The sequence below is a fragment of the Nomascus leucogenys genome, chromosome 12 (assembly GCF_006542625.1).
Source record: "Nomascus leucogenys isolate Asia chromosome 12, Asia_NLE_v1, whole genome shotgun sequence".
Taxonomy (NCBI): Eukaryota; Metazoa; Chordata; class Mammalia; order Primates; family Hylobatidae; genus Nomascus; species Nomascus leucogenys.
Window position 1 is genome coordinate 8,828,317 of NC_044392.1, and position 25,658 is coordinate 8,853,974.

The 25,658-nt window shown below is 55.7% G+C and overlaps 3 protein-coding genes across 5 annotated transcripts in view; 1 reads left to right on the top strand and 2 right to left on the bottom strand.

Moving 5' to 3' along the window:
- BMP8B (bone morphogenetic protein 8b) overlaps positions 1-23,233 on the bottom strand; it is a 31,757-nt gene extending 8,524 nt beyond the window's left edge. The window contains exons 1-3 of one of the 2 annotated variants that reach the window (XM_003273313.2): positions 22,554-23,233; positions 9,175-9,364; positions 8,626-8,774 (exon numbers count right to left, since the gene is read on the bottom strand). In XM_003273313.2, the coding sequence (XP_003273361.2) occupies positions 8,626-8,774; positions 9,175-9,364; positions 22,554-22,890 (676 nt within the window). In that variant the 5' untranslated portion in view covers positions 22,891-23,233. The remainder of the gene's footprint in view (positions 1-8,625; positions 8,775-9,174; positions 9,365-22,553) is intronic. The other variant, XM_030823532.1, reaches the window with a different exon arrangement.
- OXCT2 (3-oxoacid CoA-transferase 2) lies at positions 3,841-5,658 on the bottom strand. Of its 2 annotated transcripts, XM_030823531.1 has the most exons (2): positions 4,324-5,620; positions 3,841-4,254 (listed from the first exon to the last, which is right to left on the bottom strand). In XM_030823531.1, the coding sequence occupies exons 1-2, from the start codon at positions 5,569-5,571 to the stop codon at positions 4,018-4,020; spliced, it is 1,485 nt and encodes a 494-aa protein (XP_030679391.1). In that variant the 5' UTR covers positions 5,572-5,620; the 3' UTR covers positions 3,841-4,017. The 2 variants fall into 2 exon arrangements, with proteins under 2 accessions (XP_030679391.1, XP_030679390.1); XM_030823530.1 differs by having other exon boundaries at positions 3,841-5,658.
- Positions 23,234-23,344: 111 nt separating the features above from the next.
- Positions 23,345-24,285, top strand: LOC105740595 (skin secretory protein xP2). The gene has a single exon (XM_012511126.2). The coding sequence runs from the start codon at positions 23,444-23,446 to the stop codon at positions 24,023-24,025; it is 582 nt and encodes a 193-aa protein (XP_012366580.1). The 5' UTR covers positions 23,345-23,443; the 3' UTR covers positions 24,026-24,285.
- The last annotated feature ends 1,373 nt before the right edge of the window (positions 24,286-25,658 follow it).

Below are 25,658 nucleotides of genomic sequence, written 5' to 3' on the forward strand. Positions count from 1 at the left end.
ATAACCTTTTTATTGTAAAAACAATTAAGTAAAGAAATTTTGAGGCCAGACAAGTTGGCTCACACTTGTAATCCCAGCACTTTGGGAGGCCGAGGTGGGAGGATTGCTTGAACCTAGGCATTTGAGACCAGCCTGGGCAACATAGTGAGACCCTGTCTCAACAAAAAAATAAAAACAAAAATTAGCTGGGCATGGTGGTGAACTACCCGGGAGGCTGAGGTGGGAGGACTGCTTGAACCTGGGAGGTTGAGGCTGCAGTGAGGTGTGATTATGTCACCACACTCCAGCTGGGCGACAGAGTGAGTGTGTTTCAAGAAAAAAAAAAAAAAAAAACATAAAACTTTTACTGGTTGTTTAAAGAAGTCTCCACAATAAACATTTCAAATTTATAAAATCCCTTGCAGCAGTACACCGTAATTTACTTGATACTGGCTCATCATTAGACATGTAGGTTATTTCCTGGCTTTCACGATAAAGATGGGAGTGCAATGGAGCCTCTTCACTCCGTGCATGGGTGAAATTTCCTGATACTGAGTTGCAGAAGCATGATTACCAGCTCATTTTCATGTCTCTTTAAACAGTGCCAGTTGCTCAGTTTACACGAGAGTACATTTCACCTCCACGTTATAAGCACAGATGTACACATGTATGTACACACATGCATATGTTTGTACAAGCACACAGATGCACATACGCTTAGACAGACATTATACATACAGATGTATTTATTCCTACGTAGTTCTCCAGTACACCCTACAGGTCAAGGACACTGCCTGCCCCACCCTTAGTCCCACTCAAAGGTCAGCCCTTAAGCAGCTGTGCCTCAGCCCTGGTGTCCCTTGGCCACTTGATTGAACAACCAGTGAATCCAGAGACCAACCTTTGACCTGTGACATCATCTGCCACAAACAAATGCACAGGCAGGAGAGGCTCCCTCCCTCTCACGAGCATGGACAAGAGCTGCTGAGACAGGGAGGCTGTGACGTGCAGATGCTAACATGGGAAGGAGGCCCAGAGAGAATCCACTGGGCAGGGCTTGAGTCACGGTGAGTCAAGGTTATGGGGAAGCAGCAGAAATACAAGGAACAGAGCCCAGGCACAGAGGAAAAGGCAAGTGAGGTCACAACGGGGAGAGAACAGAGCAGCCTGAGTGGGGTGGTGACGGTCACCAGTCCGGGCACTGGAGTGTCACTCCGCAGACTGGCTGACACATGGGGACAGCCTGGGGCCCAAGGCAGCCCTCCTGGCCCCACGTGCAGCTCTGTCCTGTGACTCCCTGGGGAGCCCTGCCTGCCAAGGGGCCTGGGAGGCCATCAGTCCTGCAGGCTTTCCTCACTATTTGCTTCTGTGCAGCTGTGTTCAAGGGTATTATGGGGGGTCTCCCAGACACAGGATAGAATGTCGCATTAGATCAGTTACACCACAGACCCTCACAGAACCCCTCTGAGCCAGGCCTGCCTTGGGTGCTGGGAACCCCTCTGTAGGTCTCACAGGCCAAGTGAGCCTGACTAGGGACCCTTGGAAGCAACTAATCCCGGGTTCCCATTTTACAGAAGCAGAAACTAAGGCCCAGAGAGAGCAGCAACTGTCCAAGGTCCCAGAGCAAGGTGGGTCAGGGCCAGGATTGTCATATACTTTCCAGCAAACTGCAGGGCCCAGCTGGGTGTGGCTGGGTGAGATGGGGGTGGTGAAGGGAACTAACAGCGGGTCTCGGTTCAGAGCCCTGCATCTGGCAGGCCTGAAGAAGCTCTCCCACCCCCAGCCCTCTCCTTCCAGAGCCTAGAGCCTCCCTTCTCCGTCGGCTCTGCTTCTTGCCCACCCATTCTTGGGCAGGACTCCCTGGCTCCAGCTGGCTGCAGGGAAGGCCAAGCAGTCCAGGTGGGGGGCTCTCAGGCTGCCCAGCTGTGGGCAGACCCCTTCCAGAAAGGCAGAGGTGGAGGCCCAGAGGGTCACTTGTCCGCTTCTAGATACCTCAGCCTTTTCCACACTGCTCCTGGGAAACTGATGCCCAGGGCAAATCAGGTGCCCCTCTCCAGGAGCCCCAAAAGGCACCCCACTGCCCACTAGATGACATTTCATTTCAAGCCCCCAACCCCAGCCATAGTCCCTGGCCCCTTTTCCACACCCCCAGGCTGTCCCCTCCATGAGCGCCAACTCTCCCTGCCCCGCTCTCCTTCCCAGGATCTGGCCTTTCCTGCAGGGTGAGGCTCCAATGGGCCCCTTGGAAAATCTGTCCTTGACCAGTGAGAATTTACTGCTCTGACCACATGCTCCCATTGGCCTGGGAACCCCCAGAGCTACACTTATGCGATGCATGCACCATGCCAGGCTTGGTTGTCAACAGCATGTGCACACGCGTGCGTGCACACACACACACACACACACACACACACAATCTTAATTTTAGTTTTTGAGACTATAGATTCAGGAGGAAATGCCTCACAGCCTCTTGGGTTACAATGGACCATCACACAAGTGGCCAGTTTGGGCCTCCATTCCAGAGAGGAGGGCCTAAGTGTCTGGTGTGAATGACGCAGGAACAATTCAAACGAAGCTGAGAAAACTCATCTAGTCCCTTGGTTAGGGTTCTAGAACTCCTCCCGTCCTAGGCTGTAGCCTTTGGCCACCCACAGATAGAGGAAGCTTCCTGGTGGATTTCAGCACTGGCAGCCTCTCCCCTCTCCGTCTCTCCCATCACCCTGTCCCTTCCCTTGGAGATGGTCCTGCTTTCCTTCTACGGACATCTAGAAGCTTGACATCGCAAAGGTCCCAGGAGGAGAGATGTGGGAGGACGAGGGGAGGCTTCAGGGAAACAAAATTTAACAACAAAGGCCCCAGAAGAAATATCAGATAATGGATAAAAACGTTCAAGAAGGCTGGGTGCAATGGCTCAAGCCTGTACTTTGGGAGGCCAAGGCAGGTGGATCACCTGAGGCCCAGAGTTTGAAACCAGCCTGGCCAATGTGGGGAAACCCCATCTCTACTGTTAAAAATATATATACAAAAATTAGCTAGGCGTGGTGGCACATGCCTGTAATCTGTGCTACTTGAGAGGCTGAGACACGAGAATTGCTTGAACCCGGGAAGCAGAGGTTGCAGTGAGCTGAGTTTGGACCACTGTAGTCTAGCCTAGGTGACAGAGCGAGATTCTGTCTAAAAAAGAAAAAAAAATTACAGTAAGCTAAGGTTAATTGGCCCAACTCAGTGGCTCATGTCTGTAATCCCAGCACTTTGGGAGGCTGAGGCAGGTGGATCACTTGAGCTCAAGCATTCAAGACCAGCCTGGGCAACATGGTGAAACTCCATTTCTATAAATAAATACATACATAAAAATAAACAAAAATAAGCAGGTATTGTGATGTGCGCCTGTAGTCCCAGCTACTCAGGAGGCTGAGTTGGGAGGATTGCTTGAGCCCAGGAGGCAGAGGCTGCATTGAGATCACACCATTGCACTCCAGCCTGAGCGACAGAGCCAGACCCTGCCTCAAAAAAAAAAAAAAAAAAAAGAAAAGAAAAAAGAAAGAAAGAGAAGGAAAAAGAAAAAACAAGCTCGTGAAGACAGCATGGCTTTCAATCACAAACTCACATCTTTGCTCGCCTATTTCTCATTGCACTAGTAAAATGACCCTTTAGGTGTACTCTGGGTGGAGTGATTTTCTCCCTCGTCAGTTTTTCTATTTCATGGTTCGAGTACCAGGGAGGCGCTTGAATGAAGACTTGCTGTGAATGCCCTGGAGCTGCGCACGCTCTGTGTAAACATCGCAGAGCAAAGAGGACATCCGTTCCTCACCACTGCACACCTGCGCCTTGCAGTGCTCGAGGAACACAGTGAGGAGCTGATCTGTTTTCCTGTTGTTTTTAATTAAAGTCGCAGCTCTCTAGAGGAGCACTGTCCACCTAGGGAGGAAAGTCGGAGGCCAGTAGCAAACCCCTCCCAGCGCTGGGGAAATGTATTCCCCTGGGGAACCCGGTGGGATCCCCTGAGGAGCGCACCACCCCGCCCAGATCCGGGTCCCGTCAGGGTGCCACCTGCTGCATGGGCCTGAGGTTCGGGGACACAGCAAAGGCACACCCCGTGCTCTTTCTGACGTCGTCCACCGTCAGGCCCTCCCAGAGCTCCGTCAGCGTCAGCCCTCTCTTCCTGTGCACGTCGAACACGGCCTTCTCGGTGATGATGCGGTCCACGCACCCCTTCCCGGTCAGCGGCATGCTGCATTTCTCCAGGATCTTGGGGGTGTTGTCGTTTGTGCAGTGCTGCATGGTGACCACCACTCTGGTCTTCTGACTGGACACCAAGTCCATGGCACCGCCCATGCCTTTCACCTTCTTGCCAGGGATCATCCAGTTCGCCAGGTCGCCGTATTTGGAAACTTGCATGGCTCCGAGCATGGTTAGTTGGATGTGTCCCCCTCGGATCATGGCGAAGGAGTCGTCGCTGGCGAAGAAGCAGCCCCCGGGAAGCACCGTGACCGTCTGCTTGCCTGCATTGATGAGGTCGGCATCCACCTCGTCTTCCGTGGGAAACGGGCCCAGGCCCAGGATCCCGTTCTCACTGTGAAGATGGACGGTCATGCTGGGGTTGATGAAGTTGCTGGCCAGCAGGGGGATGCCTATGCCCAGATTGGCGTACATGCCGTCCTCAAATTCCAGAGCTGCGCGTCTGATGATGCGCGTCCTGGCGTCCTCTTCCTTTCCAGCGTCTCCATCTTCCTCTTTCCGGATCGTTAAGCGCTCAATTCGTTTCTCGTATTTCTGCCCCTTTATCACGCGATCTACATAAATGTTAGGAACGTGGATATCTTCTGGGGGGAAAGCCCCCACGTCCACGATCTCTTCCACCTCCACCGCCGTGACGTCTGCAGCTTTGCACATGGGCACGTTGAAATTGCGGGCGCTTCTCCTGAAGACCACGTTTCCTGCCCGGTCGGCCTTCCACCCTTTCACCAGGGCGAAGTCCGCCCGGATGGCGCGCTCCAAAAGGAAGTGGTCGCCGTTGAACTCCCTCACCTCTCGGGGCTGGCTCATGAGTGCCAGGTGGCCGTCCGGGGTGTAGCGGATGGGGGCGCCCCCTTCCTGGACCAGGGTCCCGTAGCCCGTGGGGGTGTAGAAGGCGGGCACCCCGGCGCCCCCCGCGCGGATGCGCTCGGCCAGGGTGCCCTGGGGCGTGAGCTCCAGCTCCAGCTCTCCCGCCAGGTACTGGCTCTCGCACAGCGTGTTCTCGCCCACGTAGGAACAGACGATGCGGCGGACCTGCCTGGCGGCCAGCAGGAGGCCCAGGCCGAAGTCCTCCACGCCCACATTGCTGCTGACCACCTGCAGGTCTTTCACGCGGGTCCTGAGCAGCGCGGCGATCAGGTTCTCGGGGATCCCGCAGAGCCCGAAGCCCCCGACCATGACGGTCGCCCCGTCAGAGATGTCCTTCACCATCTCCACCGGGTCCGTGTAGAACTTGGCGCGGGGCCGGGGGCTGGTGGCAAAGCAGCGGGCGCAGCCCTGGGACAGCGCGAGCCCTGAGCCGCCGGCGGGGACCCCGCGCCGGAGCGCCGATGCCAGGAGCCGCAGCGCCGCCATAGTCGGCCCGGGTCGGAGGCCAGGACAGGCGGTGTGAGCCCCGCGTGCGCCTCGGGCCGCGCGTCACAAAGCAGGGAGGACGCCCGCGCGCTGACGCACTCCCTCCCAGCAGGTCTCCCCGGCCAGGCGCAGCCTCCAGGCCAGGACCGCGACCCACGACAGGGAGGGGGCCGCTCCCCCGCTCCGCCCTGGGCTGGGGGCCCCGAGTCAGTCCTCCGTGTCCAGCGCACAGGCCCCGGGCGCAGGACAGAGCTGAAGTCAGGCTCCGCGTGAAGGGCACAGGCCAGATCCCTTTGGCCCCACTGGAGCCTCAGACACAAACTCCAACCGCCCCGCCCAAGCTTCCCCGCAGCTTCCCCAGCTCATTAGAGATACCAAGTGTCTAATGAGCAGGCGCCGCTGGGTGACACCGACGCTCATAAACACCTTCACTGGGCATCTCTGTGCCAAGCACCCTCCTTTAATCCTGTGACAACTCGGAGAGTGCCTGCCCCACTACAGCCCCCCAGAGCTCAAGTTCACCCCTCACTGCGACAGTGGGGACACTATCCCTCACCTCCATCAGGAAGGGTCCCTGCTCTGAAGAGTCCCCCCGCTTGTCCTCTGCATCCCCCCGCCCTCTCCACCTCCCCCACTCCAGCTCCCTGCTCCAACTTGTGCGGAATTTTGCAGTTTTCTTCCCTCTGCACAGAATCACTCCATCACCACAGCAGTGTGCAGGTATCTCCTCACCTGTAAAGGACCTGCCTTGTCCCGGGTTGTCTCCAGCCCCAGCCCATGTCTCTGCTCCCCTTCCCCAGCAAAGGTTCTGGAAAGAGCTGTCTCCTGCCTCCACTGCCTGTCTCCCTCCACCTCCTCAGTCAGACCCACACTCCACGGATATTTGGGCCATCAACAACCTCTGTGATGGCAAAACCCTTGGTCACTTCTCTGTTCTTGCCTTCAGCGCCCACAGCAGGACACAAACGACAAACCCTTGCTTCTGGAAACACTTTACTCTGGTGTCTGGGTCACCTCATCCTCCAGGTGTCCTGCTCCCTCCCTGGCTGGTCTCTGTGGGCTCTCTGTGGCCCCTCCTTGTGAGGTCTCTGGATGTTGGAGGTCCCAGGGCGCTTGGCCAGGCCCTCTTTCTTCTCCATCACTACCCTCCTTCCCTAGATGACCTGGTCCCATCCATCCCATGCTTTAAACCCACTTACATGCCAGCACTTCTCTCGCCTGGGTCTTCACGCTCAACTGTCCCTGGAATGGCATTTCCATGAGGACCAGTAATCTCAGTAACATCCCAAGGGGCTCAGTAATATTCCAGCCAAAAGAGAACCCTTGGCCACCCACCTCAAACCTGCCCTTCATCTATCTTTTCTGCAAAAAGAAAAATCTATTGAAAAAAATCCACTGGCTCCAACCACACATCATTCAGGCTTCCTCCCATTCCCTCACCTCCTCACCACCTATAAGCGTGTCCTGACACTGAAATCGACTCATCTTTCTCCATCTCCACTGCTACCAACAAGCCACTCACAGCACCCACCTGGACCATTGTGGGGCCCCCACACGTCTCTCTGACTTCACTCTTGTCCATCTCAGTCTCCTCTCTCCACTGAAGTCAGGGGGTTCTTTACTTTATGCATATATTAAGTTTGAATTTTACAACAGTTGATAGTTACATAAAACTTTGCGAAGACGGTACAGAGGCTAAGGTGGGAGGATCGCTCGAGCCCAGGAGTTGGAGGTTACCGTGAGCTCTGATTGCGCCACTGCACTCCATCCAGCCTGAGCAACAGAGTGAAACCCTGTCTCAAAGAAAAAAAAACTACACAAGGAGTTCCCATACACCTGGACCCAGTTTCCTCTGGGGAATGTTAACATTTTACACTAGTAGGGTACCTTTCTCATAACTAATGAACCAGTACTGATATCTTATTATTAAGTAAACATCATGATTGATCTGGATTTCATAACTTTTCCCTAATGCTCTTTTGCTGGTCCAGGACTCCACCCAGGACCCCACATGCTCTGAGCTGGTCTCCGTAGGTGCCTCTGGGCTCCTCCAATTTCCCAACCTTCCCTTTTTTTGATGAGCTTGGCGGTTTTGAGAAGCGCTTGTCAGGTATTCTGCGGAAAGCCCTTCTCTTTGGGTTTGACGGTTTTCTCATGGCTGGACTGGGGTTTCGGGTTCACGGAGGGGGCCCTCTGAGGCTCAGTGGCCTTCTCCTTCCCTTACACCCAGGGCACATGCTGGCGCCGTGCCTGTCACTGCAGTGAGCCTTCCTCACCTGGCTGAGGCGCTGCGCGTCAGGTCCCCCACGCCCTGTCCACACCGCACTTTCGGGAAGCAAGTCATTGGGTGCAGCCCACGGAAGGGGTGGGGAGCTCTGCTCCACCCCGAGAAGGGGTATCTCAGAGGGTTCTCTTTTAAAACCTGAATCAGATCCTGTCATCCTCCACTGCTATTAAATAAAATAAACGACGCTAAGAACCCCAGCACTTGGCCCTGGTTTACTCTCAGAATGGCCCCTGGGATCCCCGCCCTCACCACTGCTCCATGGCGCCCCCTTGCCGGGCCTCAAACACACCCATCTCGTGCCCACTTTGGCCTTTGTATTCCTCCTGCCTGGCATAAAAGAGGCTCTCCCCAGTGTCACCTGTGGAATGAACAAGGGCGTGAATCCCCATCCTGCGGAAGAGAAGACGGGGTCTGGAAAGGTAAGTCCCAGCCAAGGTCACTGAGGCAGGGCACTGCCGAGCTGGGCCTCAAACCCAGCCTCCTGGCCTCAGTGCCTGAGGGTACAGCCACTTCCCCTCCTTCCCTTCCCAGGACAGAAACTCCCAAGGTGGAGGCTGCTCCGTGGGAAGAACTGCCTGCTTCCTGGGAAGCAGACGGAGAGGAGGGAGCACCCCCACTGGGCCAGACCTTGTGCCCTGGACCTCAGTGACCCTTGCAGCGGGCACAGCTGGTGAAGCCGGGCACCCAGGGCCACAGGAAGCCATGACCACTGCCTGTGCTGGCACAGAGAAGCCCCAGGGGCTGCTCCGCAGAGCCCCCAGCCTCACCATCCTCAGTCTCCACATAGAGGCGGAGTCCCAGGTCCTTGTGACGCTTCAGCAACCAGCAGTCACTGGCTGCTGTGACATCCAGCACCAGCCAGCCCTCGTCTCCAGCTTGGAGCGTCTGAAGATCCAAAAAGAACAAGTCAGACTCCCTGTGGACATGAAAGAACAATTAACTGGCGGCCGGCACCGCTGCCTCCGTGTCTCCAGGGCCCACTGGGGGCTGTCACCGGAGTGTCTCCTACCTGACTCTGGCTGCACCCGTTCTGAGCCTCATCTCATTGCCTCAGCCCACAGAGGTGTACACATGGGGAAAATGAGGCTCAGTGGCTCAGTGACTCATCCAAGTCCCCACAGCCAGGATGGCAGAGCAGGGACTTGAAGGCAGGACTGTCGCTGGGGCTCTTCCCGCAGTGCAGGGGCCTCATGCCAAGCATCTTTCCTGTCTTTGAGGCTCTCTTTCAGCCCGCCATGACTCCCTGCTGGGCTGCCTTGACCATGAGACTGTGAGGTGGGCAGGGGCAGGGGGCACCTGGGCCAAGGGGAAGGCACCTGTTGGACTGCTCCTGGACCACCTGGAACATGCTGACGTGGAGGGTCCTGTTGAGCAGGTGGATGCTGGGCACCTTGTAGATCCGGAACTCTGCAGCTGTGACCGCCTCCCCAGCCGGGATCTGGGTCAGGTCAAAGCGGAACTCCTTCCAATGGGGCTCCTGGTGGCCCAGGGCACGGTCTCGCTCCACTAGAAGACACAGCAGAGCTGGGCTGGCACTCGGAATGTCAGAATGGCTCGGGCTCTGGAGTGGGCAGAGCTGGTGTAAGCCACCGCCCCCAGCCACCCACTCAAGGTGGAGGGGACCCAGAGAGGCCTGGGTGGGGCCGGCTTCCTTTTGTGCAAACGTTTGTTCCAGGCTTGGTCCTGGGGTGTAGACAGGGCCGAGAGGCCCTGCAGCCAGGCTCACCCTGAGCCCTGCACCTGGCTGGTGCTCAGCAGGCCCCAGGCTCCAAACCCCGAACTCCCGTTGCGCCCCTTCTCGGCCCGTCTGGTCCTGGGACTCAGAGATGAGACAGAGGAGGGAGCCTCCTCTGGGAACTTCCAGGCTAAAGGGAAGATGGACATTGGACCCAAGGCGGAAAAGGTCCCCTCGGCCCTGCAGGGAAACCTGGTAGACAGGGACATAACCGACATAACCGATGGCATCTCAGGGGACACAAGCCATCCAGAGCCTGCCCACTGCCTGGATGGGAGGTGCGGCAGGGGAGGGCTCAGGGCTGACAGCTGAGCTGGGCGGAGGCATGAGTGCAAATCTGCCATGGTGTCAGGGAGACAGGCCTTGCAGGGGCCGGCCAGCCAAAGCAGAGGGCCAGAGCAGAGGGGCCTGAGGGCAGGGCAGGGAAAGCAAGCACCAGGAAACAGCAGAGGGCAGGAGACCCACGTTTCCTTTCTGGAACAAGGTGGACGAGGAAGGAGGGAAACGTGGAAAGGAACAAGAAAAACCAGGGCAGGAGTGACAACTCCCAGAGAGGCCAGTCAGGTGCTGGGGAAGTCGGAGGGTCTCACTGGGTGGTGGGATCTGAGCAGGTGGCATCTGAACTGACTTTGAAGGGTGAGATGGTGTCTTGGTAGGTGGAGAAGGTGGCAGGGAGGGTGCTCTAGGTAGAGGGAACCTCGCATGCGCAGGGTGGAGGTGCCCACAGGTCAGCGATGTTGGAGACGGTACATGAGCTCTGCTGCGGCCTGCCTGCTGAGGGTGCGAATCCCGGGCCAGGAGCCTGGGCTGCGCCTCTGGCCAGTGGGAAGCACAGGGGACGGGGGCAGCAGGGAGGCGGTGTGGGTGGAGGGGAATTAGAAGACACGGTGGAGGCGAGGGTAGAGGCCGGGCTGGAAGTGAGATGGGCAGCAGAGCCCCATGGCGGGGGCTGGGCTGCCAATCAAACAAAGGCTGCAGTTGCGGAATAAAGCCCACATCTCCCCAGGTGTCCGGAAATATCCGGAAATACCCAGGACGCTATATTTAGGGCAGTCTCACTTTAGCCTCCCGTCCCTTTCAAACTCTAGAAATCTGTGTTTCCGGAAAGCAGGGGTGGGAGCCGCCCAGTGCCTTCCCCAAAACCCAACACTGAGATTTCAATGATATGTTTGAGAGTCTTTTTAAAAATTCTCTCTGGTTACTGGGCTCAGTGACCACAGTCAGGTTTGGAAAAGCACCAGGCTGTGCGGGCCGAGGCGGATGTGGGGAGCACTTCCTGTCCTCGCGGTGGGGACCTGGTCCAGCCACGGGCAGGCGAACAGCTGTGCGGGGCAGGGGACGGGGCCAGACGTGTGTGGGCAGGAGGAGGTGGCCGCTCATCCCAGCCCAGGGCAGAGAAGAAATGAACTTGCCTTGTCCCACAGCACCCGAGGGTGTCTTTTGAAGTCTTACTTTTTGGTGAGAAATAATACTTTGAATTAAGTTTTTCTAAAGAAATGTATTCTTTCACTCATCTAATAAGTTCATCATGTTTAATTTAGAAATAAATTTATCCAGTTCTTACTGTGGGTACAACACTGTTCTGCGCAATACAACAATAAACGAGATACTTTTTCCACACACATGGAGTTTACGGTCTAACGGAAGACATAAAACACAAACAAAAAGCAAGGAAAATATGGGATGTCATTTCTATTGTTCTACTGTAAATGCTGTGGAGGAAACAGAAAAGGTTATGGGCTCATGAGTAATGGGTGCTTTTCATAGGGCCCTCCATATGGCCTTTGAGAAGGAAAACGATGAAGATCAGACATGAACATTTTCTCAGGCATTGCTGATAGGAATGCTATGTAGAGAAGGAATTTAATACCTAGCAAAATTACATATGAATTTACCCTTTGACACAAGAATTCCAAAGACGTATTGGCAAAAATATGAAAAGACATATGCAGAGAGCAATTCGTTGGTCACAGGAAACAGACCAAGCTACACCTGGTTCCACAAGCACTTCTAAATGTTTATTTTCTACAAAATCATAAAAGCTGCCCCAAATGGTCTAACGCTGAACCAGCTTCTGTCTGGGGAAGCAGCAAATGAATTTGCTTTCTAAACCACCTAAACCACCTTAATGTGACTCCTGGGAAAATAAACAATCATGAATCACCAACCTGTGCTGATGGAATCCTCAGCCTCCTCCTCCAGCCTCGGATAAAGCAAACTTCGGAAGCAACCCCACGCTTCCAGGAAAGGCCCCTGTGGGCAGGAGGTGGCTTCCACTGGCCACATCTGGGGCCCTGTGCCTGCCACTCCAGGCTAGGCCTCCAGATGCCAAACCCTGCGACCCTCAGCCCGACATCAACAAGGGCTCTGGCTATTTTTGTGCCCTGGGCAATTTAGTCTCACCCAGACAACCTAAATCTGTCTTATTTCTGACCAAAAAATGGGACTTCAAAAGACACCCTCATCCTCCAGCTCAGAGCAGAATCTTGTGGCCTGTGACCCGTCCCACCTCCCCTCAGACCCTCCCCACAGGAAGAGTGTCCCAGGGCCCTCCCTGCGCTGGCCCTGCCATCTGTCCCTCGGGCCTCTGTGCCTTCTGCCTGCAGACGCCTCCGCCAGAGTCCCTCCTGGAAGCTGCTCTCCCCGGGTGGCCCCGTCCCTCTCAGTCCGGCTGAGAAGCCTCCCAGTCCTCAGACCCCAGGCAGGTCAGGCTTTCAGCCTCTCCCGGCCCCCATGCCAGGGCTTGCTGTCTCTGGTTCAGCTGTTCCTCTGGGCAGCGAGCCCTTGGAGGGCCGGGACGGAGCCACGTGGGTGGACATGGGAGGCTCGCATGTCGGCTCATCGGCCGCCGTGTTCCAGGGCCCCAGAGCGGGGGTGCCCCGGCCCCTTCTTCCCAAGGGCCTCTTGTCCCCAGGACAGCGGCTCAGTGTCCGGCACTCAGAGCCCTTTGGGCTGCATATCACTGCCAGTCTGGGTGTGGCTCCATCAGAAGCCACCGACATTCCCATTGCTGTGGACCTGCCTCCTCTCCCGGCCTGGCCCCTGAGGGTGGACAGCGGCTCCCCCAGAGCCCGGGGCGCATGGGCCGGGCCTGCCTGGCTGGTTCCACAGGCAGCAACGGCAGGGGGCAGGGGCACTTCAGACGCAAAAGAAGGCTTGGGCCCCACAGCCTCTGCAGGCCAAGGGAGGGCGGGACTCATGACCTGTGGGTCCTGAAGGGGCTCCTCCCACCCAGAAATCTCAGCACCGCCTCGAGGCGGGCCCAGGGCTCCATGCTGAGGTATTTCCAGCCGGGTCTCATCACTGGCTTGCTTTGAGGGCTGTTTCCATAAATGGTGCTGCTCTCATAATTACCGGCCCAGGCCTCAGACAGCTCTGGACCCCAAATTAAAAGGGAACACCCACACACGCCACCACATCAAGCCTGCCAAGGCCAAGAATAGATCCCAGGAGATGTGAGCAAGAAAGACGCAATTCCTCCAGTGAAATCCCGGGAAAGAACTGAACTGTGGGAATTTTCCAGAAACAAGTGGTCACGGTGACACATCCTCTCTTGCCTGTGGGAAAGAGGTTCCGGGAGGAGGGGGGCTGGGTGCACCTCCCCACCCTGTGCCTCAGCCCGGAGGAGCCCCCATCAGCAGGCAGGGGGTGGGCACATTCTTTGGTCAGAGCTGGAAAGGCCTTCAGGCAACCCTGCAGAGATGGGGAAACTGAGGCCAAGGAGGGGCAGAGGGTTTCCAGGGTTAGATTAGAGGCCCGTGTCAGATTAGAGGCCTGCGATGTGGATGTTCACACTTGGGGCCAGTGTGAAATGAGTGTCCCTGGAGTTCAATGGGACATATTGGGATGGGGGTCACCCGTCAACAAGGCCCTCCTATCAACAGACGCCCAAGAATGCAAGTGAAGCCACCTTCCTCCAGGCAGGGCTCTGTGGCGACTTGGGGTCCCAGGGGAGGGCCCAGGGAGCTGTGGCACCCATTGTTGGCCCCCACACAGACAGGGAGGGCTGGCCCCACTCTGTCCCACCTGACCAGGCCCAGGCTCCTCCCTGCTCTTGGCACTCCCTGCCTCCTGCTGGGTTCCTCTTTCCCTCAATTTCCTGCCACTCAGGGGCTGGGTGCACCATGAGGGGTGCCAGGAAGAGTCAGACTTGGTCCCTATGCTCAGGTTGTTTAGGGGTTGCTGGGGAGGAGGAGAAAGAGGGGCTAGGTGGCCCCTGCATCACGCAGACAGAAAGCGACTGGAATCCTAAGAGAAGTGCACGCAATGCAGGACAGGTGCTCCAATGACGGTCACAGTCACGTACAGGGCTTTGGAAGAAGGAGGCAGAGAAGACTTTCTTTGAAAACATATTCAAGAGGGGTGGAAGAACTCTGAGGAAGAGAACTGAAGAGTCACCTAGGGAAAGGCTGAGAGGCGGGAGATGCTGTGCCAGGTCACACTTTTTAAGCACTGACCTGTGTGTCAGACACCATGCTGGGCACACGTGGTACGTCCTTTCTGTTCATGCTAACCTGATTGTGTTAGTTGTCTGTTGCTGTGTAACTCATTATGCAAATGCAGCAGTTTAAAACAACAAACACATATTGTTGCACATTGTTCTTAGGGCCAATAATCCAGGAACTTAGCTGGGTAGGTCTGGATCAGGGTCTCTCATGAGGTCACAGGCAAGCTGTCAGCTAGGGCTGCAGTCTCTGAAGACTTAGCTGGGGCTGACGGATCCACTTCCATACTCTGTCTTTAGCTGCACACCATGTGGCCCTCTCCATAGGGCTGCTCACCTCATGACCTCCCCCAGAATGAGGCATCCGAGAGATGGAAGCCACAGTTTTTTACAGACTAATCCTGGCAGGGACCTATCACCACTAGTGTCATATTCTATTGGTCACACAGACCAGCACTGGCACAGTGTCGGAGGGGACACAGAACTCTGTGCATCCCAGGAGGCGGGACCATCGAGGGCCATGGTGAAGGCGGCACCATGACAACCCTGTGGGGGACATTATTCATCCCAGGTTATAGATGAGAGCACTAAAGATCCCAGAAGTTAACCGATTTGCATAAGGCCACAACTGGAAGCATCCAAGGCGGGATTTGGGTCTAAGTCTGTCTGGACTCCAAAGTCTACATTCATTTCTCCTCATCCACAGCCTCTCCAAGCTGCAGATACGTCAAGGGAACACCAAGCGGTGCAGTTGACTAGAACGCTGAACTCTGAATGCCAGGCTGGGGAAACGTGAATTCCATTCTGGCTTGAAGGGACACACAGAAGCTCCTGAGCAGGAAAAGCCGTGATGGGATTCTCACTTCAGGAACTGGCATTTCAGGAACATGAAAGAGGCCAGGCGCAGTGGCTCATGCCTGTCATCTCAGCACTTTGGGAGGCTGATGTGGGTGGATGGCTTGAGCCCAGGAGCTGAAGACCAGCCTGGGCAACATCATGAGACCTCGTCTCTATAAAAAAATGTTTAAAAATTAGCTGGGCATGGTGGTGGGCACCTGCACTCCCCAGCTACTTGGGAGGCTGAGGTGGGAGGATCACTTGAGCCTGGGAGGTTGAGGCTGCAGCAAGCTGTGATCGCACCACTGCACTCCAGCCTGGGTGACACGGCGAGACCCCATCTCCAGCCGGGAGCCATGCCTCCTCTCCTTCGGCCTTGTTTGTCTCCCAGAAAACGCGAGAAGGATCTTGTCGGTCTTCTGCGATGTTGAACCCTCACACCCATGTTTGCCAAGCGGGTGAATGGACATTTCTCCCATTTGGGGATCATTTACATTGAGTTGTCTTTGGGCTTCTCTTTCTCAGTAAATGAGCAGACTTTGGGTTGGGCTGGGGCTATGCTTTTATTAGCCCCCAAGATAAACAGGAAAAGGAACAGCACACAGTAGGTTTGCAGCAGTGCTTGCTAAGGAGTGTTCATAGACTGCTCTTAAAGCCCTGAACGAGTCAACTTTCTCCATACCCAGGTCTTGCAGCCATCAACTTCCCCAGAACCCTGATGTGTGCAGGGTCCAGGACTATTCAGAAGGAACTGCTGCTACTCAAGATAGAGCCATCAGTTAAAGGAAATCACCAACTTTTGCTTCTGGTCTTGCCACTAACCAGCTGGCCTTGGGCTAAAAACAAATAAAGCTGACATTTAATGAGCACTGACCAGCCACTCTGTTCATAATTTTACACAGATTAACTCATTTAATACTCCTAATCATCTGATGAAGTAGCTCTCCCATTTTACAGATGAGGAAACTGAGGCTCAGAGCATTAAATAAATTAGACTATAATCGTATAAACTGTATCTTAGGTTAGGCTCTCTGGGCAACAGACACTGGGTCAGAAAGTTTACTGCGGAAACTGGAAAGTTTACTGCTTTTTGTAGTGAATGAAGGGAGCAAGTTTTGGATGCAACCACAACAAAGGCCTCAGATAACTGAGACTGCACGGGGAGCTCTGGGGCTGGTGGCCCTTTAGAGTTGTCTCTCCTTAAGGCAAGGGGGCTGGGCACTGGTACTGCCATAGACCAGCTGTTGGGTGTTGGGTGTCCCCAGGGATGGTGCCTAACCTTGGGCAGTTCTTTGGGCCCAGTCAAGCAATACCTACAGAAGGGTAGGGCACGGTGGCTATCGCCTGTAATCCCAGCACTTTGGGAGGCCGAGGCGGGTGGATCACCTGAGGTCAGGAGTTCGAGACCAGCCTGACTAACATGATGAAACCCCATCTCTACTAAAAATACAAAATTAGCCGTTTGTGGTGGTGGGTGCCTATAATCCCAGCTACTTGGGAGGGTGAGGCAGGAGAATTGCTTGAACCCAAGGAGGTTGCAGTGAGCCAAGATCGCGCCATTGCACTCCAGCATGGGTGACAAGAGCGAAACTCCATCTCAAAAAAAAAAAAAAACCTAGAGAAGGACTCCCCTGTGAGCTGTCAACAGCCAGCACTCCAGGCAGCTGGGTCATGAGGGACTCAATGCTGAAGAGAAGCTCTGGGAAGCCCCCCACAGCATCCAGTACAAGGAGGCCTAGGTGGAATGAGGATCTCACCCAGGCAGCCTGGTCAGATCCTGGAGCTATGCTTTTTACTGCTCTGCTCTAGGTCCCTAAGTAAATGACTGGGGGGTAGGGCATAATCCCACAGGCCCTTCCCTCATAATACCCACAGCCACTTATTCAGCAGTGCCAGACACTTGCTAAGTTTCGTTTTTGTTTTTGTTTTTTTTGAGACGGAGTTTCGCTCCCGTTGCTCAGGCTGGAGTGCAACGGCGCGATCTCGGCTCACTGCAAAGTCCACCTCTTGGATTCAAGCGATTCTCCTGCCTCAGCCTCCCAAGTAGCTGGGATTACAAGCGCCCGCCACCACACCCAGCTAATTTTTGTATTTTTAGTAGAGACGGGGTTTCACCATGTTGTCCAGGCTGGTCTTTAACTCCTGACCTCAGGTGATCCACCCCCGCTTGGCCTCCCAAAGTGCTGGAATCGGCATGAGCCACCGTGCCTGGCCAGACACTTGCTAAGTTTTTACGTGCCTTAACCTATTTAATCATTGTATTATGATACAGGCATCATTATTATTATTTAGACAGAGTCTCGCTCTGTCTCCCAGGCAACCTCCATCTCCCGGGTTCCAGCAATTCTCTTGCCTCAGCCGCCCGAGTAGTTGGGACTACAGGCCTGCGCCACCATGCCCGGCTAATTTTTTTTGTATTTTTAGTAGAGACAAGGTTTCACCATGTTGGCCAGGCTGGTCTTGAACTCCTGACCTCAAGTGATCCACCCGCCACAGCCTCCCAAAGTGCTGGGATTACAGGCACACACCACCACACCTGGCCGGATACAGGCATTATTATCCCAGTTTTAAAGATGAGGAAACTGAGATGCCGAGACTTTAAATGACCTGTTCAACAGCTCATAGCTCTTATGCAGTAGACCCAGAATTGAAAGCCAGTGAGCCCCACTCTAGGGTCACTAACCACCACTCTGCTGCCCCACTTCCAGGGCCTACCCTCCTACAGCTGTGATCTACCTTTCATATCTGCTCCTGTGGGTCTGTGCATCCAGGACCCGGGGCCAGTCACTTACACTCTTTGAGACTCAGCTTCCTCCTCTGTGAATGAGGGCAGTCATAATCATTTACTCCAGGGGTGAGAAAACACTGCAGAAATGGGTAGGACCAGTCACTAGGGATCGAAAGGGTGCACCATTCTGGTGGCCAGACAGAACTTTGGGGAAAAGGGATCCACCTTCAATTATTGCAAGGACAAATACCTTTGGGCATACAGTCACCCTAATAGTTGACTTTTAAGATGGATAAAAGATTTATTGTTAAATGAAAAACAACAAAGTTGCAAAACAGTGAGCATTAATGCATGCAGTTAAAAAAAAGAAAGAAAAGAAAACGCTGGGCACAGTGGTTCATGCCTGTAATCCCAGCACTTTGGGAGGCTGAGGCAGGAGGATCAGTTGAGGCCAGGAGTTTGAGACCAGCCTGGGCAATATAATGAGATCCCGCCTCTACAAAAGATTTAAAGCAATTACTTGGACATGGTGGTGCCCACCTGTAGTTCTAGCCATTCAGGAGGCCGAGGTGAGAACATTGCTTGAGGCCAGGAGTTTGCAGCTGCAGGAAGCTATGATCATGTGAGTTTGCAGCTGCAGTAAGCTATGATCATGTGAGTTTGCAGCTGCAGTAAGCTATGATCATGCCGCTGCATTCCAGCCTGGGTGAAAGAGCAAGACCCTGTCTCTGAAAATAAAAACATATTTTTTAAGCAGTAGTCTCAGTTTACATCACACGTTCCCATTCAACACGTCCACTTCAGCAGCACACACTGCATTTAACGGTGGGCCAGGCCCTGGGCTGCGTGGAGAGACAGCTGCTATTTTGGAGAAGAGCAGAGGATGTGGAGGCAGGGAGATAACCTGCTGTGTGGCCTTAGGAAAACCACCTACCTGCTCTGAGCCTCTCTCTCCTCTCTTTCAAACACAGATGTGATGGCAATTGTGAGATACCAATGAAGGAAGAGGTTCTAGGCACGTGGGCATCGCTGGGTATCATCTCATACAAGCCCGCAACAGCCCCATAAGATGAGTATCTCCATTTTACAGAGGAGGAAACTGAGGCTTGGGGAGGGTGACTGGAAAGCCCAGATCACACTGAGATCAGGTGTCAGTGTCAGGATGCAAATTCCGTGTGTGTGGGTCTCAGGTCAGAAACCCCCAATCTAGCCCTGTCTGTCCTGCCATTGTTCAGCCCCTCCTGTTTCCAGATGGGGCGTTGCTGTCTAGCACACCCGACAATTACCTTTAGGGCTCATGTATGTATTATGTGTCTCTCGCACTAGAAAGTCATCTCCCTGAGGGCAGGGACTTTACTTTTCTCATTGTTATATCCCCAGCGACTAGAACTGTGCCTGGTCCGTGGTAGGTGCTTCATAACTATTTGTTGAATGAATGAATGAGAAAATGAAAGAGGTCCCTAGTAAAGAACCAAAGGAAGTGGCCCTGGGGCCCATGGAGATGGTGCCACCCTTCCAGGTCACATGGCTGGCAAGGGCAGAGCAGGACCAGGGCCAGGTCCTGAATTCCCACTCAGTCCTGCTTCTCCCAAATCCAGAGGGCTCTGTTCATCAACACCCCTGTCCATGGCCACTGGAGACCACATGAGCAAATCTGTCTGGTTCAGGAAGGGATCAGGACAAAAACGAAGCTGCCTGCATTCTGATCCTGGCTGGACTTCTGCCTGCTAGTCCTGCTTATGCCTCAGTTTCTCAATCTGGAACATGGGCACCTGCCTCTCTGCTGACGTGGGTGGAGAAGGATTCAGAAGGAGTGTGCAGAGGTGGTCCTTCCTGCCATCCTTCCTCCCTCAGGAGGGGCCGGGCCGGCCTGAGGCACTGGGGCCAAGGCATGGCGGTGTTGTGGGAAGGCGCCTCTGCCACAGAGCCACAGGGTCAGGGCTGGGAGGCACCTTGCTTTTCTGATGCCATCACCGTAGAATGGACGAGAAAGCAGAGGTCTAGGGAAGGGAAGGGCCGTGGCTCAGGACATGCAGGAGTTAATGGTGGGCCCAGGCAGCACAAGAACCTGGGTCCTGCCTCCCAGCTCAGGGCTCTCCCCTCCCTGAGCACAGAGAGACCAGGGACAGAATCCAGCCGCTCCATCACTGTCCTGCCCAAGAGAGCCCAGGTCTACAGGCTGATATGGATGACAGGCCAGGCAGGGCCCCGGCTCTGACCCCAGCCCTGGCCTCCCAGTGCAGGCTCTGAACATCACGACACAGGCTTGGCTTCCTAAAGCACCTGCTCTGCACAGAGGCCTGAGCCATGGTGGGAGGCCTGTGACAGCCCCGCCCCCTGGGTCCCACAGGCTGCCATCAAGAGTTGGGCCCTAGGGGCACCAGGCCTGGCTTTTCAGGAGTCAGATGAAGCTGATAGGAGAGGTGGAGCTGGCGGGAGCAGGTGTGGGAGCCTGGGTGTGGGCGGTGACACCACAGCGACCCTGCTATTAGATCCCTTGGTGGCCTCTGCCTGCATGCCTATAATCTCAGCTACTAGGGAGGCTGAGGCAGGAGAAGGGCCACCAACCTCCAGGGGCCTCCAAACATGCAGAGCATCCTGGTATGTGTCTAATCCATGCCCCCCCGCCGCCCCACCCAGCCTCAGTAATTACCAGTTAAAGCTACTCTGAGAGAGTTCTACTAGTGCAGTTAGCACAGCAGAATAAAGAAGGCCTTTCTGACAGCTGGCTGCGCCCACCCGCAGCCTGGGCTTCCACTAACAACGATCTGCTTGTTAATCCCACAGCGCTGGACGCCCCGAGTCTTCATGAAGTGCTCAGAGCTGGTGCGGGAAGAAGCTGGGATTTGGAATCCACAGCCGTGGATGCCACCTTGGATGTGCTGTGTGGCCCTGGGCTGGCTATTTAACCTCTCTGAGCCCATGAAACAGGGCTGGCAAAACAGTCTCACATGAATTAATTGAGGAATTGTAAGGCTGTGAAAGTTCACATGCTACTTTTCATTCTAAAAACAGGTACAAACACTTTTTGGTTGGCTTTTATAATCCATTTCTAGGTTTTACATGTGTACAAGACATGTGGAGATGTTCCTGTCACCTCCACACTAAGGCTGGGCCACAGCTGGGAGGCCAACAGTGCCCAGGTCCAGGTTCACCCTCTGAGGGGAGCAGCACAGACTTTCTACTCCTGCCCCTCTACCAATCACACAACAACCCTGAGGACAGATCACCAGGCACCTCATTTTACAAGGAGCAACCAAGGCTGAGAGGGTGAGGAACTTCCCTAAGGTCACACAGAGGGGTAGGCCCTGCCCAATTCACAGCAACAGCGCTACCAGGCTGTGCATGCCTTGACCCAGGAGATGCCAGGGGAGGTGGGATGTGGGCTGGGTGGTGGTGACTCATTCTGATGGGCGACTCCCCCGGGGACATTCTTGGACAACTCTTCTTGGTCCTGAGCCCAGTGTCAGCCTGTCCTGATGACAGAGCCCCAGCCCCAGCTTCACAGATGGTCTCCTCTGTCCCACATCCCCACCCTGTCCTCTAACTACAAAAGCAGCATCCAGATCCCACCGGCCAGAGTCCTGTGTCTGACACTGGGCGTTCAGCGATGGTGAACGGCTGCCTCCTGCTGCTCACCCCCACCACCAGCTCTGGGTTTCGGGAGGCAGAGGCTTGGCCATGCCCTCTTCTACCCTAGTGTAGAAAGCAAATGGCTGATGGCCCCACAAAACCTGCTGTGGCTCAGTTCCCTGTGTTCCTCAGCCCAGACTCCTCAGAAAGCTCTCTGCACCCTGAAAGCCTGACCTGACAACAGAAATGTCATCTCATGGAGCCCTGGATGTACAGTCAGGCTTCCTGGGCCTGTCCTGGCTCAGCGGCGTAGAGGCTGCGCTGTCCTAGGCATGGCGCTGCCTCTCTGAGCCTCACTGTCCTCATCTGGGAGATAGGGATGAAGACCGTGGCTGCTATCAGGGTTGTCGGGAGGATGACGAATTAATGATGCTGTCTGTGGAGCGAAGCTGATGGCCGGGGCCAGGGACCCCCTCCCTCCTCTCAGCCCCACAGCTCCCTGACTTTGGGCTGATCTGTCGTCCTTGGTTCCCCAGACCCTGGCCTGTCACTAGCCACAGACAGGAGGCAAAGCAGATGGGGGACCTGACCAACAGTAACTACACGACCATAGGCCAAAGAGTTTAGTACTGGAAAAAAAATCTCTGAGATCTTAAGGAATAAATAGCTCCAGGGTTTCATACAAGACATTTGCAGACAGGAAAAGCTGGGCTTCGCCCGGGAGAACAAAGTGGGTCCAGCTGCCCACTGGACCATTCCACAGGACCGGACACTCACCCCATACCAGATCACATCCCAGGTGTTGGGCCCAGGGCGACAAGGCCACAGTCCCTGCCCCAGCGAGCTGAGTTTGCTTCTTCCCCAGCCGCTCCCCTGACAGCCACACCCCACCCAGGCTCCGCACAGGGAAGAGCCTGCTGTGGACTCAGGGCACGCGACTCAGCTCTGGTCACTCTGATGATGTGACCACAGGTTTCTACGCTGAACTTTGTCCCTCTCCTCAGTACTGCCCTTATCACAGTGACAGCATCCTGGCCTCTGTTTACTCACCTGTCTCCCCAGGACCAGGATGTCTTCCCCGGGCAGCCCAGGTGGGCAAAGACATCATTTGATTCTTACTCCTGGGTGCGTTTGGGGCAGGGTGAAGGCAGCGCCTGGGAGTCCACAGTCTCCCACACCCTGCTCTTGACCACCCCGCAGCCCAGGGGGCCCCATGACCCTTAGACCTTCCCTAACCACGGCGGTCCCACTCCCCTGTGGTTCGCGTCCACCGTCTGTGATTTCCCGTTCTGCCAGGGCCCGGCACCGCCCGCGGAGGCGCGCCCCTCCCCTGCAGCCAGTTTACTCCGAGGGTCTCCGCGCTGGCGGCCGCACTCACCCATGTTGACGAAGCTCATGACCAGGTCGGCGCGGCCCAGGCGCTGCTCCGCGGACGCGCCGTCCTCGTCGTCGTCGTCGCCGGCCATGGCGTGGTACAGGTCCAGCATGAAGAGCGGCGCGGACGCGGGCAGCCGGGAGGCGGCGGGTGGCGCGCGGGGCCGGGGCCGCCCAGGCAGCCCGAGCACCGCCAGGATCTCGCGCTGCACGTCCCGGCGCTCGCGCGCGCCCAGACGTCGCTGGGGACAGCCGGGCGGGGGTCGCAGGCCGGGGCCGCCCCCGCCCAGCGCGCACAGCGCCAGGCCCAGGAGCCAGAGCGGGCCCGGGAGCGCGGCCATGGCGGGCCGGGGGCGCTCAGCGGGCGCGCATCGGCTCCGCGGCCGCCCCTGGGCCTGGGGACGCCCGGACGGCAAGGAGGCTGGGCTCGGCGGGGCGGGCGGCGACTGCGGCCTCAGCGCGGTCCCTGGAGCGCCTCCCGCGCGGCACCTGTCCTGGCTCCTGGACGAGAGGACGCGGACGCCACCGCCTCGAGGCCGGGGCTACTCTGCGGACTGGGACTGTCGGCCAATCCGTCTGTCGCCGTCGTGCCCGCCAGTCCGGCTGTGTCCGCGGTCCGAGCAGCGCAGGGGCGATGGGGGAGCTCCTGCAGCCACCCTCGCGGTGCGATTCCCGCGAGTCCCTGCCTTGCCCAGCGGTCGGCGTCGCCCGCCCCCACCCCGGGACTGACCAATGAGGGGGCAGGGGCGGGGCCTGGGCCCGGGGGCCACGCCCGCGAGGGGGCCCGGGGCTGCGGCCGGTGAGCGGGTGGTAAGACCCCGAGGTGCTACCTCGGCGTGGCGGGTGGGCGGGCGGCCCGGGCGAGGGGCTCGCAGCCTGGGCGTCAGCGTGGTCATGGCCGTCGTGGCTCCCGCCGCGGGCCTCGGCGCAGAGATCCTAGGGCCGCGGCGCCGTTCCTGTCCCGCTAGTGGTGCGGCCCCGGCCGGCGCTGCCCGGCCGCCCCGCAGTGGCATGCGGGGGTCGCCGTGGCGTGCTGCAGGCGCCTCCTTCCCGGCACCTGCTCAGCTGCTCCTCCCTGCGCCCCCACCTGGCTCCCGCGCGCACCCGGGCAGCGCCCCAGGAGGGGCCCCCTCGCCAGCCCTTGCTGCGCGGCCTGCGCCCCCTGCGCCCCCAGTACTGATCCAGCTTTGCGGGGGAGACGCGCACCCGCCTCTTGCCTTTAGCCGGGCCAGGAGCTCTGGGGCCCTTCCGGAGCACCCGGGAGCTACCTGTGTGCGCACATCTTCTCAGTCGCCACAGCCCCGGTGCAGGCCTGGCAGGAGAAGGATCCCCGCGGAAGTGCCTCGACTAACTCAGCCCCTTTCTGCACACTCTGCTCTTCCCTGGGCGCGCTGTCGCCTTACTTATTCCTGCGTGGTTCAGGCGCTGCAGAAGGGGAAGGCACCTAGACTGCACTGGGAAGGCCCCTGGAGTTGACCTGGAGCGCCAGGAAAGGTCAGTGGAGGGAAGTGCTCCAAGCAGAGGGAAGAGTTTGTGCCAAGGCCCTGAGACCCCGGCGGGGGAGCCTAATAATGGCAGGTAACAGTCAGCACTTGCCACGCGCAAGGCATGTTCTGAGTGTGTGTCTCGTGTCATTTCTGTGATGCTTGCACATCGTCAGGGGGTACCTACCATTGGAACCTCCTCTTTTAACAAATGAGGAAAGTGAGGCACACAGCGGTTAAGGGACTTACACCAGGTCAGTACAGAAAAGTAAAAATATTACCCCCAACAAATTTTAAAATCACCCAAATCCCTGTTTCCAGAGATAACTACTGGTAATATTTGATGTCTCTTTTTCTTACACGTATGTGTATTTTTTAATACAAAAAACAGGATCTTACTTGCTTTATTTGCTTCACGTTATATTGCAATATTTCACTATGCCATTAATTATTGCACACTTTTTTTTACTGGCTTCGTGGTATTTTTTCATCATATTGCTATCATAATTTATTTAATCAAGCTTATGTTATGGGATAATATATTTATATTTATATATTATATAAAATGTTGTTATGAACAATCTCGTAGAATAATCTGTGCACATCCATGGTGATTTCTTTAGGATGAATTTCTAGAGATGGATTTTTGTTTTTTTTTTTTTTTTGAGACGGAGTCTTGCTCTGTCACCCAGGCTGGAGTGCAATGGTATGATCTTGGCTCACTGCAGCCTCCGCCTCCCGGGTTCAAGCGGTCTTTGTGCCTCAGCCCCCTGAGTAGCTGGGATTACAGGCGTGCGCCACCATGCTTGGCTAATTTTTGTATTTTTAGTATACACAGGTTTTGCCATGTTGGACAGGCTAGTCTCGAACTCCTGGGCTCAGGTGATCTATCCACCCCAGCTTCCCAAAGTGTTGGGATTATAGGCGTGTAGAGATGGAATATTTGAATCAAAGAGCATATACATTTTTTATGGTTTTTGATACGTATTATCTGTTGCCTCAATAGCATGAGGGTGCTTATTTTCTATCACCCTTACCAACACTAGATATAACTGTTAAATACACAAATAAATCAATCTCTGCTGGTTCGATAGATGAAAACTTCTCTGCTGTTGTAACTTGCGTGTGGAGGGTTACTACACACTGCTCCCTTGTTTTGAAACCCTGTCCTCCCCTGGCTTCAAGGAAGTCTGCTCCCTTGCTGACCACTCCTCCCTGCCCACTTCTAAAACATGGATGTCCGCTGGGTCTGTCCACAGTCCCATTCTCCCCTTAGATTTGGCCTGGTGATGAGCTCATCCACTCTGGCTTCAGTGCCGCCATACAGTCACACCCAACTCCAAATATATTAGCAGGGCAGGCCTTCCTGCTAGATGCCAGAAGCTATATCCAATGACTGATAAGACATGACCAGAGCCAGAAGCCAAAACCCTGGCGCAGACATGTCCCTCCCTCCCGTGGGCAGTTCAGTCTGTTGATTCTACCTTCAAATGCCTCTTGAATCCCTGAGCCTGTGCACTCCCCCTTGCACTCAGGTGTTTCATGCAGCACCTCCTCCCCACTGGTCTCCTTATTTCTCATCCCACCACCCACCCCACCCAGCCCTCACTCATTCCACAGAATGC